At 41.8% G+C, this 20710-nt stretch overlaps 1 protein-coding gene across 5 annotated transcripts in view; it reads left to right on the forward strand.

The window, feature by feature from the left end:
- The window catches only part of itpr1b (inositol 1,4,5-trisphosphate receptor, type 1b), a 79780-nt gene that overhangs the window by 34963 nt on the left and 24107 nt on the right, over positions 1 to 20710 (forward strand). For all 5 annotated transcript variants that reach the window (XM_041033930.1, XM_041033932.1, XM_041033931.1 and 2 more), the window contains 6 exons: positions 6936 to 7065; positions 9414 to 9598; positions 16536 to 16719; positions 17364 to 17626; positions 18485 to 18685; positions 20004 to 20114. In XM_041033930.1, the coding sequence (XP_040889864.1) occupies positions 6936 to 7065; positions 9414 to 9598; positions 16536 to 16719; positions 17364 to 17626; positions 18485 to 18685; positions 20004 to 20114 (1074 nt within the window). The remainder of the gene's footprint in view (positions 1 to 6935; positions 7066 to 9413; positions 9599 to 16535; positions 16720 to 17363; positions 17627 to 18484; positions 18686 to 20003; positions 20115 to 20710) is intronic.

The following is a 20710-nucleotide window of genomic DNA, read 5'->3' on the forward strand; positions in this document are numbered from 1 at the left end:
AAATATGTGTGTGGTCACAACCTGGGGCCTTAAGATTATAAATAAAAATGGTTTATCATTTCTGATTGTGATCGTGAACATCACAGGGATTACAGTATGGGTCTAACTGCAGAGGAACCATATCTGACACATCACTGCTGACTGATATCCTCAGATGGGGCTACACAGATCTGCTTATAGTTTTTAGTTGTTTTTTTAAAGGACAGACAATTCTAACAACCACTGGTAGACTTTATCTAAGACATGTTATCACCCACTGATCTTGAGAAAGTAGTCCATGTTTCTATCTCCTCTCATTTATGCTACTTCAGTTCTCTTTATCAGAGGTTAGTCCATCTACCTTTGGCTTAGTCAAAGTAGCCACGGGTCTTCTGACCATTTGTAGGAGATAAGAACAGATTGGCTTCACACGTGTCCCTCTTCACTGTCTGCCCATGAGTTTGTAACTGGCACTGTAATGTCAGGCTCCCAGGTAGCACAGTCTGAGATCCTGTCAGGGTCCCTTGGTTGTTCCAACAACTCTTTTGATTACCAGGGGTGACAGAGCCTTTTTGGTCTGTGCCCCTGAGCTTTAGAACGTGTATCTGAGCAACTCAGTGGAGCCAAAATTAAAACAATTATCTTTTTTTATGGTTCATCAGGTCCCTCTGCCATTGTAGTCTTTTTTGAATCTTTGCTTTTATTGCTTTATTTTATGTTTTTCTTACTTTGCTCTTTAAACTGATGTTTTTATAGTAAGCATTTACTTTTTTTATTTAGAAATGTACTATACAATTTGATGAAGCAGTTTCAACTGCTTTTTTTTTTTACTAGAACTTTCAGATTTATCACTAGATCTTCAACAGAGGTTAAAGTTGACATGTAAACCCATTAGCTTTTACGATTTCCTCCGTAGCACTAATAGGACTTTCCTGTCCGTGTTTGCTTAGAGTTAAGCAAATGAGTTAATTTGATGACCTTTCAGATGGTAGTTTGACAAAACAGTCTCAACTCAAGTTTTTTTTGGGAGCTTTTTAGACAAGAAGTCCTGAAGGTGCTTTGTATAAAATCATAGCCTTTACTGAGCTTACACTTGATCAGATTCATCTCCTTAACACCTCCATCCACTGTGTGGACTGTGTGGTGTGGTTGAAAACTCTGGGGAAAAAAAGCAAGTAAATGGACCTTGAGTTGGGATTGTTTTCCTGACCTTGTTTGGCTTAGCACATATTGATATTTGCAGCCCGTGTGTTGGGCTTCTCTTGAAATCATTAAATTTGTCAAAACTGTGAAGTGCACATTGTCGGAGGGGGAGGAGGAGGAAGAGAATCTGTGGCATCAGGAAAATAACTGAAGGGTGAAAAACAGGCAGGCAGGAGTAACTTAATCAAGGTTGTGGTGAGTGCAAGGGAAGTGAACAATGATGTTATTTGGGGAAATGGAGAAATTGTCAGAAAGGGTCTTTCCAGAGTTGCCAGGAAGCAGTGTGCTCTCAGTTTCTCTGTTATGTCTTTCTTTCTTATTTTCCTTCCTTCGCTCCCTCCTTATACACGCCGCCTGGTACTGTAGCAATGGAAATCCCCGGCTTCCACAAAAACAGAGCTGTTCTTCTCAGAGACCAGTGCTTTGTTTCATCGACTCCTCCCATATGCAGTATCTCAAGAATGTACACACACTCCCTTAACCCCAGCACATGCTGGATGTCACTCATTCATGCACGCGCTCATGTTAACAGCAGCACACAGTGCCCTGACCCACGGCTGGCAGCATGTGTGTGGATCCCATTCAGATGGCAGACAGGCCAAAACCTCAACTTCCCCTTAGCAGCAGCAGCAGCAGCAAGATAAACGGCCATGATAGCTGTTATGTAACCCCTTCTTCTGCTCTCTGACCTACCACAACATCCCCCTCTCCCAACACACCCATCCAAAGGTCTCTTTGAATGAGTTCAGCTGTCAGCTTCACTACTGTTTGACAGACCCCATCATACTTCTATTTGTTGCATGCCAAGTCTGTGGGCTGGATTTTTTGCGTATCCTGGGAGAGTGATGAGAGAGTGGGATAAAGCAGAGTGACGGTTCACCCATTAGCAGAGGTTATCTCATTCTTCCAGAAATAGAAACGTGATAAATGTGAGCCAGGGGAAAACAAGACATGACCAGCCTGCCACCCTCATTGTCAGGCCTGATCATATCATCCACTGCATGTGTCTGTGTTTCCTTGTCGTGCATGTGAACATCTTTCTTTGTGAGACTACAAGAGGTTGAAGGGGTCAGATGGAGATGAAGACTCCTTGTTGAGGATGCGGCTGAGTGCGTAACCCATACATGAAGTGTGGTCTGTCTATCTATGCAAGGGTGTGTGAACGTGTCTGTGAATCTCTCCGTCCGTTTGTGTTATGCCAGCCCATCACAATCTCCTCATTATCCTGACCAGTTATTGTTTGTTGAGCTGGAGATTTCCAGATTACTGTTTCCTCTTTGTTCTCACGCGTTTTTTCTGACCACATCCCCGTCACACCTTTTACAAATATAATATAACGTTGTCTTTGTCACTTTCACTTTCTCTGCCATGTTTTTTTCCCTCTCCAGTGTTTGGTCTCTAACTCTACCAGTGTGCAACAGTTACCACCCCTATCACTGCCTCTGCCAAGTTACCTCAGATAGACTCTGCTTGTCCTTGTTTATCCTCCTATCTGCTACCATGGGTGAAGTCAGGAGACTCCAGGCTGCTGTTTTTTTTCTCCAACAGCAGGGGGAGCTGCTGACGTTCCTCAGCAACATGCAGCACTGTCCCAGTTTCCTTAACTTAATGCTGCACGATTCTTGGGCTCCTGCCAGCTCTCAGGCGGCAGTTACATAAGAGTCAACAATTTTCTTTCTTTTTTTTTTTTCCTCCGTTTTCCTGGAATTTTAAACTCTCCACTGATGTGTGACCTTCAGGGGTAATTGGCAACAAAAGTGCAGCAGAGATGTCTTCCAGGAGACAGTAGCAGTGGTGCACCTCAGTCTAGGCAACCTAGGGTAGGCAGGGGGTGGCATGGGAAGGTTGGGGTTTGACTTTGCACTCTGTGCACTTCAGCCAATGTAACACCTGTCAATTGTTTATGGTCTGCCTCTGTTACAGGGCAGAAGGCCAATTTTATACTGTCAGCAGAGTGCTATACAAAAACACCCATCTGGCCTTTTCCCTTAAGACTTTTTCTCTTTTCCTTTTTCTTTCATTATGAACAGTCAGTGTCCTTTATAACTTCCCTTTGAGATGAGGTATAGCAGTGCTCTCTGTGTCTGGCTGTTTTGTGATGCGGATTTAGGCTCTTAGATACGTTATTCTAAACAGAGGCATGGTTCGACTACTGGCAGCGCCTCAGGGAAGGTGCAGCATCTACAGAGGAGAGTCTACAGATGTGGCTCATCATTGAGCTCATCCGGCCTCAACTGTCTCTTTATGCACAAATCCCCTGAATCTCATCATGTTTGTTTGTCTGGCGTTGCCTCTATGAAGATGTTATCACACGTTCTGGAAAGCATAACACGGACGAACTGATGCTGATAATTATGGGGTCAAGCCGTCCGGCGGATCCATCTTTTTGTAAACTAGAAAAATTACAGGTGAGCTGTTGACAAGAGTTAATGTTGCAAATTAGGTCAGATTACACATTTGGCGGTTATTATGTTCCCCGAACCGAGACAGAGTTTATTTTTGAAATCAATTACAAGACATTAGAAACAGATGTTGAATATAGCTTCAATGATGTGTGATGCATCACCATTTTTCGGTGGAAATAAATGTGTTGGCGTAAAAGTAGGCTTGACATAGGGAAATTCCATTTAATCAGCATAAACCAGCATGACTGGGTCACAGAGGGAGACATTTGCCCATGTTACAGTAGTTTGCATATTTGTTGTGTAGTTTCTCACAGTTTCTGCCCGCTGTGCTGTTAGATTTTGTGTGCAAGTGCGTATTTTTTGTTTCTTGAACAACTGGAAATTGAAGGCCCCTATGCTCTGTATCATCAAATTTTAACAAGTCTTAATTCTGTTTTATAATGCTAAATTAATTCATTTAAATTGTGTGAATATTAATGGGCTTAGTATTATTGGGTCAATAAATTGTAAAGTCCTTTTCTTTATTCTTCATACTTGGTTGCCAATTTGAATTTAATTTTTTATTATTATTTTAATCTTTTTCATTTTATTTTACTTTGCTCAGATGATATAAATGAACTGCCATTAGCTACAGTAGCTAACCATAAAATGTAATGTTAATGCTTTTATTTATGTTTCCTTATAACCCACTTATTGCTCAATTGTTAAACCTGTTTTGTTTGTTCCAGCCAATGCTGCTCTGTCTAAACAAGCCATCATTTACTGTTCAAAATTTAGTTGTAGTTTAGTATATTGCCTTTTGGAGAAAAGGCAATATACTAAACTAAACTTTTTGCTGTGTGATACCACCAGGTCTAAAAATATCCAAAAAAATTTTAAAAATCGCAAAAATAATTCTGGCTTTTCCTTTACATTAAGCAATATAAATGTGCATATTGGTGCTCAGGTGGGTAGGCTTATCTTTGCTCTTACCATTCTTTCTGTAAATGCCGTGTCATATAGGGGATAGGCAGCAACACTTTGCAAGAAGTTAACAGGGAACCACAGAATACTAAACACACCACAGCGTAGTGTTGTAGCCAGTGGTCTATTGTGTGGCGAATTCACTGCTTCTTTATTTTGTACGCAGAGCTTCTGCTTCCTTGCTGCAATAGGTTACCACTGCAGATCATCAATGCTATACCACCATTAGGCTAGCTTCATGAATACACCTAACATGCACACTGTGAGCAATCCATTATCAGAGAACATGTTTTTTTTGTCATCTTTCTTTCTGCCCCTGGCTCTTTAAGTCAACCATAGTTATGATGTTCACCTCAAGCAATTTTAGGGAGGGTGCTGCTCTTTGGAGGCAGAAGCAACATGACTAACTCTACATATTCTAACTTTGACTAACATCAGCCTTTTGTTTCCAATCAGCTGGCACCTCCACCCGAGCCTGAAGTCCCTGCCGAGGTGTGTTTAAGACCCATATTGGCCCGCTTCACACTAATATGGGTCACTGCTGATCAGAAATCATATGTCATATTTATATACTAACCCCGTCCCATTACACTTATTGTACTCATTGTTTTATATCTATTTATCCAAATAGAAAAGAGTCACAACCCGTTTCCATTCATTTCCATTTTAAATGGCCCCCTTGTGCATATTTCTCCCTCTGTGGAAATTATGCTACATATCGGCCCTTGTATGTGTACTGCCTCCCACCCGTTCACCCATCCATTCATCCCTCCTGCCTTCTGTTCATTTTTCCTTCCACCTCTTGCATTTTGAGCAAAGTCCAATTTCCTGACTTTCTTTCAGTGGGGTGGGGGGGTTGATGTCATGGGTGAGGTGTTTTTCCATGCCAGATTGGTGCTTACAGTGTGTGTCAGTAGCTCATGGCTCCATTATGTAACCTGGACAGAGCTTTTTTTTTTTTTTCCTTTTTCTCTCCCCCCTCATTCTCATGGCTTGTGTTTCTCCCCCTCCGGCAGCTTGTGATTCTCTTATGTAAATAATTTAGGCACTTTTGCCACTGTGACTGTAAAGTAATGAGGGAGTCAGCACATGCCAAAGAGTACAGTGGTGTGCAAAAATGGTGTTGACATTAAATTTAGATGTTTGAGATAAACTGTCAAATACTTAATTGTTGTTAAGTGTATTTCTATGATGTTTTAGAGTGAATATCAGTGTTCCCCTCCACAAACCCTTGCATGATTTTGACTCAACCTCACATCTTTTCTGACACAACCACTTCCCTCTTAACTGCATGATCTAATTTACACCCAGTTTCTCGCATGCTAGTAAAGTAACTAATTTGCACTGTATTAACACCCTGTTTTGTTTTCTAATTTCTTTTCCAAATTTCCCTTCCAATCTTTTTATTTATTTTATTATTTATTTATTTATTTATTTTTATTTTATTGCTTTCTGCTAACTCACCTCACCTTTAAGGAGCTTGATCCCAACCAGCCACAGAAGCAACTGGAGGATCAAAGGAGGGTAGGTACTGAGTTCGGTCTGCTGCGGTCTGGTCCGGGCCTCCATCTCATTGATGGTTGAAAACTGACTGTCGTGAAGCCCTCACAGTCACACTGCTTCCCCAGCATGGCACTCACTCACTCACTCACTCGCTCACTCCCCTATTAGTTATGTGATATGTAACATGTGAGGCAGATCCACAGATGGACATTAACTTTGGCTGTTCATCTCGTCTTTGATGGCTTGTGTCGTATTTGAACCAGAGGGAGCGTGTAGGTCACTGTGCTGCACTGATTTATACCAAACCAGTATGGGGCAACACTGAATGTCAGCATATGTTACGATGGGAGAGGGCACAGAGCGGCCTTTGAACATCACTGACTGAGGTCAGAGGGCAAAGGTCAAATAAGAAGTTCTTGGGCACTTGTTTGTTTGTGTTTTATTTTTTTATTTCTATTTTTATTGTTTTTATTCACACCCAATTTCTGTACAACTGCAGTCATTTTAACGCTTTTATTGAATTTCCTTGAGCAAAAGAAGCAAAATTGATTAAAAGAAGCAAAACAGTATGAAAATGAAAAGGAAAAGCTCTCAAGTGGAACAAATGTAACCTTAAGAGGAAATGCAAGATGATCAAAAATTCGAAAATCCATTTTTATAAGAAGCTTCTTTTTTCTTCTTCATTCTTTTTTCTTTGTATTGTCTTCTTTCTGATGTGAGACTAAAAACTATTAGCATGATTAAGTGTGCTCTTGCATTATTTTTGTAATCTTGTGCTGCTACGTTAGTGCAGTCACACTTACTTCGGGTTCTAGCTTCGTTTCTGTGTCATGGTGTATCTGTAACCGGACCTAATCTTCTAACATCCACTTTCACTGATAGGGAGAAGCTCTGCGGCAGATCTTGGTTAATCGATACTATGGGAATGTCAAACCTGGACAGAGGAGAGATAGCCTCACAACCTTCAGCAACGGACCACTCACTTCTGCCGCACAGGGGAAATCACCTACAGGTGTGTGTAACAGTCCAGTATCTGTGTGTTTATATGGTATGCTCATAAAGATAAGATTTCGTGATTTCCAATGATTTACTCTGGGAAACTGGGTCAGTGCTGCATCAAGCTAATTGTGCATCACAAAAAAAAAAAAAAGATCAGGCAAGAAAATAGTTTAGTTTATAGCTGTCCGCTGCTATATGGTAGTCAGGAACAGATTAGCTTTTTTGGACCATTACTAAAATTCAATTCATAAAGAAGTAGTGTTCAAAAAAGAATCAGAGGAACTTATGTACTGTATACAAAATAAGTCCTATTTAAGTTGGGCAAATGCCCATGTACTATATAATCTTAACCAAAGTTCAAAAACCTTTTCTATGGTGTAATAAGTGTAATTATGATCTTCATGGTAATAGATGATAGGAGTTTCTACAGTATACAGGGCACAAATCTTACCCATACAAGGTATTCACTGCTATATATATATATATATATATATATATATATATATATATTTTTTTTTTTTTTTTTTAATATATTTTTTTTATATATATATTTTTTATATATATATATATATTTTTTTATATATATATATTTTTTTTTAATTTGTTAGTTTGATGGTAGATTGATACACAAACTCTTTACAAGCAGATGTTGATGCACATAAAATCTGTTCACAAAAAAAAAATCTGCATCTTACTTTGGCAGTAATGAGAGTTTTGCAGGGTAAACATTCGATCAGTAGTTCATTTAAAATCATTGCAGGAATTGTAGAAAGTGTTTACAGATTATATGGAAGTTCCACTTATGCAGGAAATGTTTGTGTTTTAGTTACACAGATTACAAAGAAAGGTCATAGTGACACAAGTCACTGGCGGTTTCCATTGTGTATCAGCAAACACAAGATAACTTTCACATGTGTTGGCATCTGGACCACACTGTGGTCTACAGCAGAATGTTTTTTGTGCACATTTCCATTAGGCTCATAGTAAGACGTTTACAGAAGACCATTCCTTTGTACAGAAGACAGTGTAATTACAAACAGAAACTCAATCTTTCAGCAGTTCTGACATTCACAAATTGAATAGATTGTCCACAACTGACATTCAGCGAGTTGCTCTGTGTCTGTCATCACAGAGGTGACTCATCGTTCATCTCTAATGCTTTAGTGCTGAGAGAAAAAATTAGATCTTATTCACAGCCATGGCCTTGTGCTCCTTTTAAGCCCTTGAACCTCGGCGCTGCTACTGAGCATGCCGGCTCTCTCCTCAGCATAACATAGGTCGTGTTGTTGCCAGGCGACCAGAGAGTTGAGCTCTGTCTAGAATGGGATGTGTTGTTGATTCAGTGGCTCACCCGGCCAGAGATGGCTCTGATGGGTGCTGTTATCTCACCACTGCTTCCCTGGCTGGCTGCAGCAGCCAGCAGCAGCAAAGTAAAAGAATCTCCATGGATTAAAGAGATATCTAATGTTGGATTGTTATTTCTGTGCAATGGCTGGATGAACAGAAAATATACTTGTGGCTCATTCCATGCATTACCAGTATCCTCTGGACTCTTCATTAACGCCACTGAAGTTGAATTTTTTATGTGACAATAGTATCTGTCTGATTTTTCTGATGGCTTTGCTTTGTGTAAAAATAAAATTTTGGAGGTTGGTGCAGCGTAAAAGATGTTTGCAGTTCTTTTATATCAGTTTCACTGGGTTTGATTCATAGAGGAGAGGTGGCAGCTTGCATTGCTGTCTACTACAGTTGTATATTTTTTGTATAGTGTTTGCTACAGGCCACTGGAGGGTATCAAAGTGAGAAACTATACATAGTGGCTTTAAAAGTACTTTATAGTCCTTACACTTCTCATTTGATAAATCTTCCTTTATTCTCTCAAAAATATAGCCTGCTGAAATTGCTGTTGTTTAACTTCGCTCAGGCAGACATGGTCATGCTGTTCACTTTCTTTATTTTTTGGTTTGTTTGTTAGTGATGTAGCAGCCATTTTCCGTTGTCATGGTAACTGCGGTAGCACTTGCTAGTAACACCTAACTTAATTTTTGCACAGATCAAAGAAACATGTTGATTTATCAGCATATGTCTTCATTTTTCTATCGCTGTTTTCCGACACGTGGCTGGACATGTGACAATTTACCAGAATAACCCCAAGTATTAACTTTTCAGTATCCCACTCTCTTTGTTAGCTAAGCTAGCTTAGCATGTTCTTGCAATTCAAATACTGTACTTTTACTATTTACTATACTATTTTTTAAGTTGAAAATGCATTGATATGTTTGTTCCATTATGTGAACTGCCTGAAATCCGAACATATCTGTAATAATGTAGATGATAATGATATCACGTCTTTGACCGTAGTTGTCAGCTCCGGGGTCGGAGGTCGAGGGGAGCTGAGTTTGGCAGAGGTCCAGTGTCACCTGGACAAAGAAGGGGCATCTGATCTGGTCATTGACCTCATCATGAACGCTACCAGCGACAGGATCTTCCAGGAGAGCATACTGTTAGCCATCGCACTGCTGGAGGGTGGAAACACGGTCATCCAGGTAAGTTGGGGTTTACAGGGTTTAATAGTACACAAGTGCAGGCGAGGGTGGATGTGAAGTGTTAATGAGGCCCTCACACGTCTTGCCTGCAAATATTTGGAACTACTAAAGGCATTCCCTTCAGAGAGGCATGAGCAGAATCTCAACACAAAGATGTTATCTCAAGAGTTCACAGCGGCAGTGTCAAGAATTTTAGTTATTGCCCTGAAGCTTCACTGCTGTGAACACAACAAAATGAAGTGACCGAGAATGACTTCAAAAGGGAAAAGGAAGGGTGCTCAGTTTAAAGTGTAGAAACCAGTGCGTGTTGAGAAAGCGAGACTTCACAGTTGGGTGCAGAAAGCATCGTGACATGTTTGAACTTATTGACATTTTAAATCGGGGAGTAAAGGGAAAATGGGTTTGGGCCGTGGATAGTCAGAAAGGAAGAGGATCAGTAGTCTGCTGGGAGAGGTCCAGGCTGTGCAGCCAAACACGTCATTGCCTCCCCATAGCCAGCCAGGGGTTGCTACGGCAACACTAACTCTTTGCGAACCTCGCAGCGAGCAGGTTGATAGGGGAGAGAGCTGCTGTGTTTGCAACTGCATTATTTCAGATTTGCAGGGTGTGTGTGTGTCTGCATGCATGTATCAAAATATGTGTATGCATGTGTTTGTGACCAACTGTGTGCTGCTTGTATGCTGTTTATGAGTGTATTCTGGTTTTGTGGTTTGTGTATGCGTGCTTTTGTGTGTTGTCTTGCATAAACAGGCCCGTTGCATAATAGGCTCTTATTTGCATAGTGTCGTTACCTGACAAGGCTTGACTTCCCAGAGTGTACACAAAGGCACTCACATGACTCCTGTTACATAAGCTGCTGCCTGCCTCTCTGCCTGGCTGAATGACGCCCTGAGCCCTGGGCCTCCTAACATTCCAACTGGACTTTTAACTGGGTCATTCTTTGCTGGTGGAAAGAGGGCAATAAAAGGGACGACCCCTTGGAGGCCTCAGGAGAGATCCAATAGATTTCAGTAGCTCTCTACTGGTACCTGAGGAGACGCTACTCCCTCAGGACAGATCTATAGCTGTCACTTTATGTGCAGATTGATCTTTTTGAGGTCAGGGCATGATTGAAAGGCTCAGTGTCCACAGCTGAAAGTAGCCTGTGGCATGCATGTTGCACTGGGTGTGTGTGTTTGTTTTATGTGCCCCAGGCCATTGTAAATGTTTGCAGTTTTTGGCTGGACTGCAGCAGCAGGGGCCAGCCCTGTAAAATCAGATGTCTGTCACTGACTGACTGAGTGATGAAGTGGCCGAGTGTTGGAGTTTCCCTATTGGTTGTTGCTCTTTCAAAATTAATTGGCACAGTTTCTATTACGTCGTCAGGGGGGCATTTACAGACAGTGTTGCTAACTTACACCTAGCTACAAAACTAGCAACAAACCTTGGCTAGTTTCTGTAGAAGAGAGTTGCCACTATTGCCACAGAGTTGGAGAAAAACAAACAAAGGGCTGAAACCAGCTGAGACTAGGTGGAATGCAAATACTACTCAATGACATCATGAATATGCTAATTCACAGAGATCTCACAACAGTTTTAAACTACGTCTGCAATTTTTCACATTGACTGTATGCCTATGTGGTCCAGCCTCATAATATATTTTAATCCAGTCTGGTTTGAGTCACAGTTTTGAATGTAAATGGTATATACAATCTAGGGAAAGTGCGCCAAAGTTATTTGTGTGAATTATATAAAATCTACAGCAAATGTCTGAATTTCTGACTCCTGCTGTAACAAGGCAGAAAAGAACCTCAAAGTGAACTTGATAAGCAGAGCACTTAAGAGCATAAACAAGAATGAGGCACAATTATAAAGAAGCTTCTTGTTTCAGAATTTAAGTTAGGTGTTTTTCTCCTCCTTTGGCATGATGCAGGGACAAGTGAGCTTTGTTGAGGGCTATGTATGGTCCAGAGAAAATTTACAACATATCAGCAGATGCATCACATTTCCCTGTCTTATATAACGATGGGTTGCCTGCCCCCTTTTTAGGACAGAAGGGTTCTTGTTGTCTAAATGAAAAGCAGGACAAAAACATGCCCACAGATTTCTCCAGGCAGTCTGTTTGTTTGTTTTTGAGGTAATCCAGGGTCGTAGCCTAGCCAACAAAATTTCTGGGAAAAAGCGAGCATCAGTGAGGGAGATGGAGGGCTGTTGGTTTGCTTCAGAATGAATCCATCCATGGCCCACAGCTAGACTTGATGTGGCAGTGCTGGGGGACATGGTAAGTGTGTTAGTGAACAGTCAAAGATATGGGTCAGGACACAGCCTTTTCCTGGTTTTTGTCTTGCATGATGCGTAAGACTAGCACGATGAACAGCCCCACCTTGCTTCTCTTCTTAGAGATGTTTACCTTTTGGCCAAAATAAGTGGAGAGTTGCTCATGACACCACATGCTGGAACATCAGGTGAAGACTATTAAACTTGTGACCTGAATTGAAGGATTCAGGATTTTCTTATTTATCCTTTCAATGAAATCCTAATAATTGCATTTGTAGCCACATCCTTTACAGCTACAAACATGTTCAAAGACTTCTGTTGGCTGTAACAGCAGACTGTCGCTTAGGTTTCTCTCACACATGTACTTGTCACAAATTGCGCTTATTTGTCCATTCACTTGTAAAAATCCCCTTCCTTGCGTATACAAAGCAGTTACAGTCACAGTGATATCTGGACTAAATACAGCTGATGTTAGTACAGGCCACACACTGAGTTTCAGAAACTGGAAATCTCACCCGTCGTGCTAATCTGTGATGTGAGTTATGAGAGCCTGTCTAGCTGTGCGGGGATATGATAACTTTGAACATTTAAAATCAGACGGCTCATCAATACGCAGTCAGTGGTGGGTGAACAAGAAATGTTTTTGATGCCAGCTCAATACTTGCTTTAAACTTAAAAGGGTTTTTTTTTTGTTTGTTTTTTTGCAATTGCTCATCTAGGCATCTTCTATTGTGGTTCGCTTAACACGTCATAACTCAAATGCAAGCTTGTTTGAAAGGGTGTAACTATCACCAGCGAAAACCAGCCCCTCACACCCTCAGTGTCTTCAGCAATGTGTTCACTGCATTACTTATTTTAAGCAGTCACGTAGTAGAAATTCTCAATTAGTTAGTCAAAGTGAGAATTACGTCTTGACTTGTAATACATTAAATAAAGCTAAAGCCAGCAGTATGGTGACACTGTTTTAACAGAAAATCCTGTACTGACCTTTTGACAAATTTGTGCTTTGAAAAAGAAAAATTTGGCAATGAATGACACTTAACTTACACAATGTCACACATATATGTCAAACATTAATTACTGACCTACATAACTTGCCATAAATAACCAAAACCTGCGTAGATCGTCATGGACTACATGACATGTTGTATCACACGTATGCTCACATCCTCCAGGTTGTTGTTCAGTGACAAGAAGTGATACTGTGACACTGTGACACCGCTCGGGTAACTTAAGCAGACACGTAGCACACATAGTGTATCATAGCATAAAGCTACACTCTTGTGTACTCATCTGTACACCCCATTAGCACACGCACACACACACACACGCACTCCAGGATATACTTAGAGGGTAGAAAGCTTATTCCAAAAACAGTCCTTAGAGAGAGAGAGAGAGAGAGAGAGAGAGAGAGAGAGAGCGTATGTGTGTGTGTGTGTGTGCGTGCGTGTGTGTGTGTGTGTGTGTGTGTGTGTGTGTGTGTGTGTGTGTTTGCGTGTGTTATGTAACAGAAGAAGTGTAGAAGCTCTGCTCCTCCCAGCCCACCATCCATCTACTCAACACTGCTGTCGTGACCCCAGATCCTTAACTGTCACAGGAGCGAACAGGTGCCACCACTCTTACTCAATAGGCTTGTTGTGGCACGCCACTACCCTGTGCCCCTTCAAAGCCCCCCCCCTCTCGTCTTGGTTCAGGTTCACTTTTCAGCAACCTCTTGGAAAGCTTTAAAAAGATTCTGCAGAGTGAGTTTCCAGGCATCAGTGTCATCAACATACCAGCTCTAACTACAGGGTGGGCAGGGGATTTTCCTTTTAAATCCCAGTTTATAGTTTATGGAAGTTTAATTATTTCAGTCCAGGCCTCTGCAGCTTTTCGGTCAGACCATCCACATGTTTTGTTGTTGAAGTCACTGGATTCTGGTTGACTTTGCTTGGCTTGTTGCCTGAACAGAATCTTGTGAACACGCACTCGTGTATTTCACTTTCATTTTGACCTCCTATCTGGAAATCTTGTCTTAGCTTCAAAGAGCATATCTCCTTGGTTACCAGCTGGGCGGTGGTGGAGTACGCCACCGAATCTCTCCAATAAGCACAGAGATGGCTTTGTCACTCGCCAAGGTGTCAGGCTGGAAAGGCGGGAGATGGATAAAAAGAACGAGAGCTGGTGGTGTAAACAGGCCTTACATAACTGGCCCGTGTTGATGCCAGGAGCCGGGGTGGCAGCTGACGGGGAAGGGAGAGAAGAGTAGAAGCGCAGAATAATCAGAAAGGAGGCCCTGCTGTGCCACCGTGTTGAATCTGTAGAATAAGACAGTGAATTAGGAGTCGAACTAAACCTGCTGTGCTGAACATGACTGACAGCAGCAGGATCAGCAGAGGTCCCAGGAGGCTTAGTGGTAACGTAGACGGCTAAGCCGCCTCGGGGGAAAAGCTGAGGTTGGCTGACCATTTTCTTTGAAGAATGACTCAGCAGTCGATCGGTGACTAAATTTGGTGCCCATTGTTCAGAGGGATCTTTTAAGTTGTTATCTGTACTTGTTTCCTTACGTGAGATTAAATTCAGACTTATCACATCATGGTGCCTCATCTGCTCTGCCAGGAAGTAAAATCATATTTTGAATAAACACAAAAGTAACAACAAGGAACATGAAGCACTTCATGGAGCATGTGGCCGGACCTGTACTCTTACTCACTAACTAGGTATTTATTAATTTACCTGACTGAGGCCTGGGATCCAAATATGTTGAGTAAATTGCAGATAAACCATGTTGTCATTTCATAGTGACTTCTTAAGTTTAGGTTGTTGGGGTTTTTTTCCCCAGTACCTTACTCTGAGAAATAAAGACACATTTTTCTATATAAAAAAAAAAAGTCAAACTTCAAAAAGCCAAAACGAAATACAGTCCGAATGTGACAAAACTGATTTAAACCATGTGTGACAGACAAGTGTTTTTCAAAATTATTCCCTGTGCATCGGTGAGTTTTTATGACCACAGTCATAAGGTGTATTTAATATGGTAATCTTGTAAAGCTGCTGTCCTGGAGCTGTTGTGTCTGTCTGGAGGAATCGGCCTGCTTGCATAAGTCTGACTCTTAATCCGATTACTATCAGTGAATGACCCTATCTTGTCAACAACATGATGTCAAAAGCTTGGAAAACAAGCAAGAACAAACTGTTGCATAAAAGACGGGAGGAAAACAACTCAGATTTGTTAATGCATTTAGTGTTCTGCATCCTTGAGGTCTTGAGTCAGGTGACTAAGTAGGCTTCATTGTTGTTTTCTGTACAGATAAAGTCACCTCTGTGCTGTGGAATGCACTTGCATGTTGCTTCACTGTTGACATGTCTTTCCCCTCTGTGAGAAACTTAAAAAAGTTGAGCTAAACCTGGAAAGTGTCTTATGTAACAGGCTTTCAAAACTGCCCCAGAATCTATGTATGTGATAACTGCTGCTTGCATTGAACACCCCCACCACCACCACCCCCCACCTCTCCGCCCACTTTCCCACTTTTCGGACCCTCCCTCCTGCCTCTCACACCACACACTCACTCCGTGCCGTTCTGGCACTGAAAAGTAGGGCAGGGTTTTCCTCTCTCCCTCTCCCTTTGCCTGTTTCCACTGCCTGCCCTCTGTAGGCTGATGTAACAGTGTTAGAGCCAAGGCGCTGTGTGCCCTCACTGTAACCACTCAGCTGATTACAGGTCTTATGTAAGGAGGGATTGTCGAGAGGAAAATGGGACAGAACATATGAGCCCGTTGCAGAAAAACAACAGCTCCGTGCACACAAGGCTTTCAGACAAGATTGCTCTTTGTGTGGTTCCTATAGGCAGAGCATTTTCTCCCGTATGTTGACTTTGCAAATCTCTTACTCGCTCTGGAGCAGACTTTCACTGTTGCATAGTTCAAAAGCTCACAAAAGCAGAAATGTGTGGTCTGTTGCAATCACACAATTGTCATTTCTATTGCAGCACAAGTGAGCCCTTTCCAAGAACATGTTTTTACAGCTGTGTGTGTTTACCTGCAGGTGTCAGTGTGTTGTGTCGGCGTGCCTTTGTGTTTACGCATATACACATCTACAGTAGATGCATGCAGAGCAGAGTGTGTGACTGGTTGTGTAGCTACTTCTTGGTGTCTGCATGCCTTTGAATTTGGCTGCGTGTAAATTCCAAATTTTAATCTTTGTTTTTGCTGTTGCCTGTCTGTAAGTGTTAACACCCAGCGTAGTCTTCAGGGTGTCCGAACCATGTTGCGCCCAGAGGGCATCTGAGAGCAGACGGTGTAAAATCAGGTGAGCACGATGAGGCCTTACAGCCACTGTGAGAAGAGGCTTATGTAACTGCGTCTAACCAAACCTCTGGCTCTCAGCACTGAGCAGAAACTGTAAAAGAGGCAATAAGACAATGATTAGAGGTAAGAGGTTACTAAATAACAGATGTCCTCTGACCTTGGACAGCTTGAAGACCTTGTTCTCTGATCAAGGTGAATTTTAAAAAGAAACAGCACTGGTATTTTGTTGGTACATATCCTGGTGTTAAGCTTGAATCAGCACTTTGGCATAAGATTAGTTTATAAAAAAATGAAGACAGCAGAAAGTGGTGTGTAAACCTCTCCACCTGGTGCAACCAACAAGTAACCATTCTAACACAGACTCATTGTCCTCTTTCTCTTTATTTTTCTTCAGCGGTCATTCTACCATCGTTTAACAGGAGACAACAAGTCTGAGAAATTCTTCAAGGTGTTTTACGAGCGCATGAAGCTGGCCCAGCAGGAGATCAAAGCCACTGTAACGGTCAATACTAGTGACCTGGGCAGCAAGAAGAAGGATGAGGAGCCACCAGACAAAGACACACCAGCACGCAAGAAAGGTTGGGGGGTCAGGAGTTTAGATCACCAACATGAGTAGTTGTTAGATCATATTCCTAAGGCAGTGGTTCTCTCTCTTCACTCCCCCCTCTTCCCCCCCTTTTTAAGGCTGTAAAAAGTTCACACACGCTCCTCCACAATTTTTATCATTAACAATGATAGAGTAAGCAACTAATAAAAAAGGATCCAAGGAGAATTGGAGTCGAATAAAAGTTGGTACGGTAGCATCATCCAGGTCTTGCCCCTGGTCATGCAGCAGCTTCACGCCCCCCCCCCCCCCTGCAGTGAGTCTGCGCCACCCCCCCCAGGGGGGCCCATCCCCAGTTTGAGATCCACTCGCAAAATAAACCTCTGTGGCCTTTTGTGTTTTAAATTCCCTCTTTGTTGAAACAGAAACTTCCACTTCATTTATTTTTTCTTCTGCCTTTTCTCAAGGCATTGATTTGAAGTCATTTAATACAGTATTAAGCAGTAAAATCTTCTTAAATGAGGACATGTTACAAGAACATATTTACCTATATGCATGTGAATGATTATCATGTGAAGGATCAGTACATGAAAATATGACTCTTCTTTTCAAACATTCTTTTCAACACAGTGTAAAGAATGGTTTGTGTTTGACTCACTCTCCTATACCTGTGGTTAGTCAAAGACGTGCCGGTGGTGGCCGTGGTGACCGAGGAGGTGAAGGAGCAGCTGGTGGAGGCCTCCGCAGTCACCAAGAAGGCCTTCACAACCTACCGCCGTGAGGCTGAGGCCGAAGAGAACCAAGCAGCCACTGATGGCACTCCGGTCCCAGCCACTGATAAGAGCCAGGAGGAAGGCGAGATGAGCGTCATCATCACCATCATGCAGCCTATCTTGCGCCTCATGCAGCTACTCTGTGAGAACCACAACAGAGATCTCCAGGTCAGCCACCACATCAGTTTGTCCTTGTAGGGCCTTTAATTTGCACCCCCCCAACACACACACACACACACACACACATACAAACACCTCCATGGCCCATGACGTGGTGCTGACTTTTCTTGACCTGTGTTCTGAATTTCAATCACCACACTCACTTATACAGAAATGAAACCATGTCGAAAAAAGGCACCATTTGCAGAACTTCCTGATGCAGCTGTTTCCATATCTGGGGTGTCTTGGTCTGGTTTCACTATGAGGAGTGTGTTTGTGTTTAGTACTGGCTAGCTCCAGCAGCCCAGACAGAAGACTTCCTTCTTGCACTGATTCTGTTCACACCTCAGAACTAGGCAGGTCTTCTTTAAATGATAGTTGGCGCGGTGATGAATCGCTCTGTCTTGCCTATTCTGACCTAGCGTGAGTGCAAGATATTGATCTACTACCAGCCATGCAGCACAGATGATCAATTCATTGATTCAGTTCATTTGTTCCTTGCAGAGACATCGCTGCAGTGATTGTCTAGCTGCTGTATAGGTCTGCATGCTTAAAAAGAAGACAAAAGCAGAACAGGCCACGATCTATTCAGTTCATACTTAAAATAAAGGAATTTAAAATTTTTAGATTCTTGAGTAGAAGCTGGTTTCTGGTACCAACTGTCTCTTGCAGACCCTGAGACCAGGACTAGTCACCTTGTATCAACTCTGTTGGAGCACATGCCTCAGTCTTTCTGCTTCCTTATTTGTAATTTTAACAGAAACATACCCATGTTGACAAAGCTGGCCAAGTGCATGGTTATGACTTGAGTCTCGAGAAAGAAAGATTTGCCAAGTTAGTCTTTATTTTATCTCTGTCCATCTCCAGAACTTTCTGCGCAACCAGAATAACAAGAACAACTATAATCTGGTGTGCGAGACTCTCCAGTTCTTGGACTGTATTTGTGGCAGTACAACAGGAGGACTGGGGCTGCTGGGACTTTACATCAATGAGAAGAACGTAGGACTCATCAACCAGACTGTGGAGAGCCTGACTGAGTACTGCCAAGGACCCTGTCATGAGAACCAGGTGATACATGTACAAACAGAACTTGACTGTGGAAGCTCAAACTTAAAATGTCCTCTTTACAGTGTATTTAGTCTTTAGTAATTGTATAAAGCGATTTCTCATTTGGATGGTCTAATATGAATTTCTTCTAACACTTCATCAAATCAGCCTCGGTCTATGTCAGCGTGACCTTTTCTTTTTAGTAATCATACTGGTGGTTTTGTTTGGGTGGTACTGTAATTAGTCCTGAGCGTTTCTCTTTTCATGCCCGGCACTCGGCTGCTGCAACTGAAGCTACGCCATCGCTTGTCTTTCTTCAGCAGTGTAACACCAGCCTACTGCGGGCAGTGTGCCTGTGTTTGTTCTTTGGCAGGGATTAGCGTTGCTTGGTCTTCTCACATGATGGTGCCATCCTCTGTTCCTGCTGCTTTGGGGTCATTCTATGGCAAGTGTGAAACTGGCATGACTAAATAAGCAACTGGCTAAATGCAGTTACTGTTTGAACTGATTTCAATTCCTTCAAACAGTGCTAGAAGGGGGACTGCCAGACTAAACAAAGCTCTTTGTTCATGTCTACTGAGAGGGAAAAGAGAGGCACAAGAGCTGGAATTACTTTTGCTCGTGTTTTGTTTGTGTGGTATTAAGTATCTTGGTTAAATGGTATCAACATACTTGCTCCAAACCATTTGGCTGCCGCAGCCTACTGTTTAGTTTTGGGGTGTGGCACGTGTTTGGCATAATAAACACTTGTCAATTGTGAGTACAAAGTCAATAACATCAAACATGACCAGTAATGGTGAAATGTGAGCCACCTCATTTGCACATGACCGTGGCAGGTTGGTAAACCTAAGGGAGTTTCATCCGTATGTGGCACAACAGAAGGCAAAAAGCCAGTTTGTTAAATATTTGTTCTTTGTTTGCCAGATACAAATTTAGCATGCTCTCCTGGATAGATGTCGTAAGTCAGCTTGATCACGGCTACAGTTAACCGATCCAAAACTCAGCTAGTGTGTGTATTTCACTGCTGTTCAGATACCAGTTTGAGAACTGTTTGATAACTGGCCAACACGAGCATCTGCATGGTGACTTCAGTTAATGAAAGATAATGTCAGTAGTTTTGCATCAGTATAAATTGTGAGTAAATAATGAGAACTGAGGAATTTGACTTCTGGATTGATTGATTACAGATTTTATTTATCTCCTGTGCTGCTGCATTTATAGATGATGTCATCAAAATTCAAGTTGCCTCAGAAAACACAAACTGCTACTGGTTAAAACTTGGTAACTCTCCTGTCCCATTCTATACATTCATTTACTTTCGTTTGATTTTGCTCCTCAGAACTGCATCGCCACTCACGAATGCAATGGTATTGATATCATCATTGCTCTCATCCTCAATGACATCAACCCCCTTGGCAAGAAGAGGATGGATCTGGTGCTGGAACTCAAAGTGAGTGATTTTGGTTTAATCACTGAAGAGGGGAAAAAAACAAAATACATCCAGTGTTATGTAACAGATTTGGTTGTCTTTCCTTTACGTATGGATGGTGTATTTTTTTTTATTCCTGTGGAAAATGGTTCTCATGTTGGCAAGACATCACTGACGATTTCTGTTAAAAAAAAAAAGCAAACTTGAAATTAAAATTGGTGAGAATTTTAAAACAGAAACATCAGACTCGACATTCAAATCCATACAGTTAGAAATGAGTCATTAAATTGCAAAGTTACTGTACCAATTACATCACTGACAGAAGGCCAAAAAAAAAACCCATAATGCAACGCAAGTGCAAGGGTAATGATTGTGAGCTATCTGGTTGGCTTAACTTTAGACACATTTTTCTCTTGTCATTACAGAAAAGTACTGAAGAAAATCTTGTAACAATGGTGGCTAAAAATAGATCAGATAAAACGACACATTGCAAAGTAAAAATATTCACAGCTGAATTTCCTCTTTAATGGTCCTTGATTTACTGTCTGCAGTCAGTCTGGAATGCTGATCATCAGGTAGAGTAAATACACGTGAGCTGATTTGGTTTGCGCTGTTAT

This window comes from Toxotes jaculatrix, chromosome 3, assembly GCF_017976425.1.
Source record: "Toxotes jaculatrix isolate fToxJac2 chromosome 3, fToxJac2.pri, whole genome shotgun sequence".
NCBI classification, from domain to species: domain Eukaryota; kingdom Metazoa; phylum Chordata; class Actinopteri; family Toxotidae; genus Toxotes; species Toxotes jaculatrix.